Here is a 6,089-nt window from a genome sequence, read left to right as displayed (position 1 = left end):
CTTGGCTCACTGCCTTGAGGACATCTTCTCAAGTTCAACAAGGTCAACTAAGGTTTTCACCCAAGCGCAAAGAATGGAAGTGGGCTTCGCAGGGAGACCCGAGTTTGAGTTCTGCCACTCGCCAGGGTAGTAATTTAATTGTTTTACATTCTACACTCCATACTCCAAGTGGTAATTCCGCCCCAGCTCCAGGGTTTTTAATGACTACCGGAGGTCACAAGCAACAACTTTACTCTCTTCTTTGCTCAAGGTTCCCTTACGCTTCCCTTTTGCCGCCCCTCTGTTCTCTGGGGACTCCGCTCCCTCAGCGGCCGCGGGCCCGCTGTGCGCACGCGCCGCCGCGCCCCGGGGGCCCTCCTGCACCTGCGCGGCGCCCGCTGGGCGTTCCCGCCGCTCGCTGCGGGGAAGCGGGCACGCGCACGCGCGCCCCAGGCTCCGCCCCCGCGGCGCGCGTCCCCGCAGCAGGCAAGGTTCTGCGTCCTCTGCGTGGCCGGCTATGGAGGCCGTGCGGAGGGCCCACGAGGCCGCGCTGCGGCTGCTGCTGTGCGGACCCTGGGCCTTGGGCGCCGCCTCCCGCCCGAAGCCCTGCGCCTCGGAGGTGCTGACGCGGCACCTGCTGCAGCGGCGCCTGCCGCACTGGACCTCTTTCTGCGTGCCCTACAGCGCCGTTCGCAACGACCAGTTCGGCCTCTCGCACTTCAACTGGCCCGTGCAGGGCGCCAACTACCACGTCCTGCGCACCGGCTGCTTCCCCTTCATCAAGTACCACTGCTCCAAGGCCCCCTGGCAGGACCTGGCCCCGCAGAACCGCTTCTTCACGGCGCTCAAGGTCGTCAACCTCGGTGAGTGGCGACGGCCGCGCCCGACCCAGCGAAGCAGGTCCGCCCAGGGCTGTCGTACTGTCCACAAAGCACGCTACAGACGTTCGCGCCCCGAGGCCGAAGCGCGCCCGAGGCCAGGCGCCCGGCCCTGCGAAGCGCGCTGGTCCCCAGACGCCCGGCCCCACCCCCAGGGAGGCCTTCGGGGACTCGCCTAATGCACCTGTCCAGTGTATTCTCCCAGGAGATGCTTAGCCCACTGAGCTGTTGGTTGCTGGGCTGCTTGCCCCCAGACCCGCTGGCCAGTACTGCGGGACCACCCAGCACCACCAGAGCAGGGGGCAGCCCCCCGCACGTCCGGCCACTGGGAAGGCCCTGCACTGGGTAGTGAGGCGGATGTAAGGAAACGTCTCCAGTGCACAGTGACTCTGAAGTTAAGTGTCAGTGCATTGCAGGTTTCTTTTCCCCTGAACGTCACTGTGTGGGTGCGTTTATATGACAAAAACTGGAGCTACTTTTTAGGTTTCTTTGTTTATATGAAATCCCACCATGTTTGTTTCACTTAAAGATCTAAAGGTTTTCACCTGGCATATTAGCTTCCTCAGGTGCTAGGCCTAAAGGGCATTTAAAAGAATCTGCCTCTTTAATATTTGTACGTTTTCCTAGAAACATTCTTAACAGTACTTACTTTAACTGGATGTTTATTTTCTTTTGATTCAATGACAGAAGAGGCATGCACTTGAACATTTTAAACGTCAAGGAAAAATAAAAGGCCTCAAGATAATTTGGATCTGTTAGTAGCTGATAGAAAATCTAGATTTCAGTGATTCAAAATCTAGACATGGGAGCTGAACCATGTTACCAACTAGATTTTTAAAGCCAGAATTAAACGATGGGTAGCTGTACTAGTATTGTATAATCTGGAAGCTCACTAAATTTAAATATGGCACTGTATTTTTACTTACAATAATTCACATGTGTCACTGATGGGATTTTTGAGTCATAGCTTCACTGGAACTATCCTAGGCTCAATCCAGTAAGGAGAAGATTATTTAGCAACTGTCTAATCCTTTAAAAGTATGTCTTATTATTTGACTGATGGACTATACAGAACCAATTGAGAGGTTGGCATAAAGTTGAAGAGTGAGGTTATTTAGAAAAATGAATGCAAAGTATTTGGAAAGACTGGAATGATAACTAGATTTAAAAAGAATGAGTTTAACATTTTCAGAATCAGAAAAAAATTATTCCCATATGTAAGTAATAGATTATGAAAAGTATAATGGCAAAGCTATAGACAAACCGTACGAACTGAATGCCTTTATAAAAAAGTCACAATTTAAAACTTAACATTTTGTTTAAGATCACCTTGATTAAGGGCTTCTCTTTTAGATGTAGATATTAAGACATCAAAAAAAAAAAAAAAATCCAGAACATTCCCCAAGTAGAAAAATGAAACCTTTGAGAACAAACAACTGTAGTTTTATTATGTAGAAGACGTCTGTGTGGTCTTTTGGACATTCTAAAAATCCTGCTTAAATGGGAATAAGAGTTTTAAATGCAGCAAAAAGGAAAGAAAACTTCTTGCTCATGCATGCTTTAATACAAATTGCTTTACACCAATAAAGGGAATTTTTTTGGAACTTTTTAAAGGGTACTGTAATCCCCAATTTAGTAAAATTTAGTTCTTATTTTTGTCTCAAAGAGGGGAGTATGAATTAGAATCCTTTCCTATTCTGTGATGTACAATTGCCCCTCTGGGTCAAGTACATTAATAAGAATACTAAGGATTTTATTCCTCTTCTTTCCTTCCAAATTAGTAATTATGGAGTAATTCATTTTTCCATTTTGTAAATAATAAAGATTTCTGTTTACCCATTTGTTCCCTTTCTCTTCCGCCTTCCCTTTCAATGAAAGCTGACATTTTACTGATGGTTTATCAGTCTGAGTATCCTGCTGGGAAATAGATTGAGATTTAAGAAAAGCAACTTACCATTGGAATGAATGGGTAATCAGAGACTTACTGCAAAGTTCTAATTTTTTTTAAGTGCTTAATTTGACAGTGGTTTACCTACTGTTCAACTGACTCAAAATGAATTATTATGCAAAGAACTGATTTTCAAGTTCATTTTGATGTTATGTGTTTCAGATAGTCTGGAAAAAAATAGTCTTTCATGGAATCTTATAGACTTTAAAGCATATGAGTTATGTGCAAAGAATTTTTTTATGTATAAATTATAGAAGTGGCAACTCTTCATATTTAGTGTATCCATCTGACTACATTATATAAATAGATGACAGAGAAAAAGAGCAGAATTTGATTCCCATATCACAACTTCATTCCCTGTCAAACAGCATTACTGATAATTAGTTCCTAGTTATTTCTTAATAAGAGATAATGTAGCTATCATTAAACTGGTAATCTTTAATCAGCCCTCCATTTTAGTTGAAAGAATATTGACCATTTATTTATGTGATTTTTTTTCAGAAATATGAATTTTTCAGAGTATCTATATTTTAACCAAATATTAAAGTGAATACTATAAAACAAAATTCTTAGCATCACCACCATTCCTTACATTTATATCCTCAGCATTGTCTTAATAGGCATATTTTATGTATTTTACCCTTAGTATTTTTAGAAAATTAACAATTGCTGCTAGAGTTTGTTGTTTCTTCTTCACTGCATTGCTTTCAGCTTTTGGAGTTGTCTGTTGCATTTTGAATTTATTTTTTATTACAACTGCTCCCTGTACTCCTTCCTCACTTCTGCCTATCTTGTTCACCTTCTTCACTTGTCTACTTCCTACCCAACTCCAGTGTCACTTACCTTTTCTCTCTTTCTTTTTGGATAAAGAATTTACAAATAGCATTACTACCTAGTTTTTGTGACATTTTTGTGGCAGTTCTCTTAAAGCGTTTAGAGGCTCTTTTGGGCATTCTCAGGGCAAAGAAGGCAACATGCCAGAAAAGGTTTCATTGGGGTTCTAGGGTACCCTGTGATAATAATAAACTGTGACCCTGTATATTCCTAAAAATAGAAAAGTCCCAGTCTGAAACAGGGCATATTTTTCTCTTTTCTCATTACCAACTACTGATGCTTCTCCTGATTAATCTGTGGCATCACAGAGGCTGGGATGCAGCTCCAGGGGGAATAAGCACAGAGTAGTCCCACACACTTACACATGCAAAAAGAGCATGACACTTGAGTACACTTCTGGAGGAAAATAAGAGAAAAATTTAGCAAAAAGATCAGTCCTGAACATGTGTTGATTTCCCTAATAACTAGAAAGAAGTGATTTTCCAAATGTGCAGCTAAGCTTTTAGATTGTCTCTTTCTGCCCATTTTGTACACAGGAGCAATAAAATTAATACTTGTGCCTAGGATACAATATTTGTTATTGATTCACGTGCCTATGGTTTTATACATGTTTCTAATATATTAGTAGTCATTGACTTTAAATAAGTGACTTTTAAAAAGATAGGAATTATGAAAGTTTGTTTTGTATTGTATGCACATGAGGGCTTAATTCATATACCTGGGTTGTATGTGTTTAGTGTATAACATGAGTTTGTATGTGTTTCATGTATAACAAATGGCAGCTACTCTCAAAGAGCAAAATCTTATCAATGGCGATATTCCAAAGAAAAAAATGTGTTAAGAGTCTCTTAGATACTTTTTCCAAAGACTGAAACAAGATTGTTTTCAAATTGTAGAAATTCTAGTGAGAATATTTTTTTTCGTGCATGTTAACACTGAGATCTTTAGAGTTAGGTTTTGCCTTAGATTTTGAACATAGCTATTTGACCCAGTTTCTAAGTTGTACAAAGATTACTTTAGCCATCAGTGTTACTGTGTGACTTAAAGGACAGTAAAGTTGACCTAGTAATTTTAGCTCAAAGCTAATAATCAGGAGCATTTACAACTAAATTAATGAATATTCTTCTCCATTTGCTTATTTGTGAAAGGAATTTAGAATTACTTCATAATTACTTGAAGGTAATGAATTAGGGAAGTTAAAATTTACTTCAGCCTTAGCTACAGTTTCAAGAATCTATAGGCTAACATAATTGCCACCATGTTCGACAAACATAGATGAAATTGAGCTCTCAGATACATAGTTGTTGTATTTTTGGTTTTTATAATGTTATTTGTTAACATTGCTGAAGAGTGTTATGTGATTAGTAATATGACAAATACATGGACACATGAATAGTTAAGTATTGATGTTCACAAATAACATATTCATTTTTTTCTAGGTATTCCAACTTTATTATATGGACTTGGCTCCTGGTTATTTGCCAGAGTCACAGAGACTGTGCATACCAGTTATGGACCAATAACAATATATTTTCTAAATAAAGAAGATGAAGGTGCCTTGTATTGAAAATGTACATTGGAGAATATAAATATCTGTGGATTTTCTCTTGTGTGAATGTGCAATATTTATTTTTGATTCTTTAGAATAAAACTTTTGCAAACACCTTTTTCTGCCTGACTCTTTAAGATGAATCATTACCCTCAAGAGGTGAAACTTTTCATAAGTTGCTGTATATTTCAGACTCTGTTTAGCTAGTGGGAACTACAAACATGAAGCTTCACACCAATGTACTCTAAAACTGGGTTAAGTGACAGATTAAAAAAATGATTCTATTACATAGATTCTATGAATAGGTGTTAATAATTTAAATTGAAGAGAAATATAGATGCCCACACAAAAGAGAAGGGAGAAAAAATCTTTTATATGACATTAGAAAAAAGTAGAAGATATCTGGGTATGTGGTAGAAATTAATATTATATCATTGGCAAATCCAAAATTGATGAGAATCTGTTTGTAATTTAATATCTAAAGTAGTCAGATGCCAGGATTTTGCATGGAAATGTTTTAAAGCTCTTGTGGCATTTATCCTGGAAGAGGGAGTGCTGAAACTTCTTGTTGCTCAAACAATCCCATAGTATTTTTTTTAATGTAATAACAACTCGGGTTAATGTAAGTGCAACAAGATGAATGAAATGAAGACTTATTAAAAGTTAAAATAGCATGCTGATAAAGCTATAAGAACAATTAAGATCTAGAAAGACCCAGAAAAATAAATTTGGTAACTGTTCATAAAAGCAATTAACTGAAATAGTACATATCCATAGACTTGTTGGCAATGGGGAGTGGGCTGAAAATTTAAAAGACCTGATGGCACTTTTGCATTAGAATTTTATTAAGTTAATTGCATTTTTGAAAGCAAAGTCATTAAAAAAAATTTATCCTTGGGGA

General features: G+C 39.2%; 1 protein-coding gene across 1 annotated transcript; it reads left to right on the top strand.

Annotated features, from left to right (window-relative positions):
- Window positions 1–436: 436 nt before the first annotated feature.
- On the top strand, window positions 437–5,308 carry C2H15orf61 (chromosome 2 C15orf61 homolog). The gene is made up of 2 exons (XM_047534684.1): window positions 437–842; window positions 5,079–5,308. Exons 1-2 carry the CDS (start codon window positions 497–499, stop codon window positions 5,204–5,206), a joined length of 474 nt encoding a protein of 157 aa, XP_047390640.1. The 5' UTR covers window positions 437–496; the 3' UTR covers window positions 5,207–5,308.
- Window positions 5,309–6,089: the final 781 nt, after the last annotated feature.

The sequence above is a fragment of the Sciurus carolinensis genome, chromosome 2, assembly GCF_902686445.1.
Source record: "Sciurus carolinensis chromosome 2, mSciCar1.2, whole genome shotgun sequence".
NCBI classification, from domain to species: Eukaryota; Metazoa; Chordata; class Mammalia; order Rodentia; family Sciuridae; genus Sciurus; species Sciurus carolinensis.
This window is presented reverse-complemented; position numbering and strand designations above follow the sequence as displayed.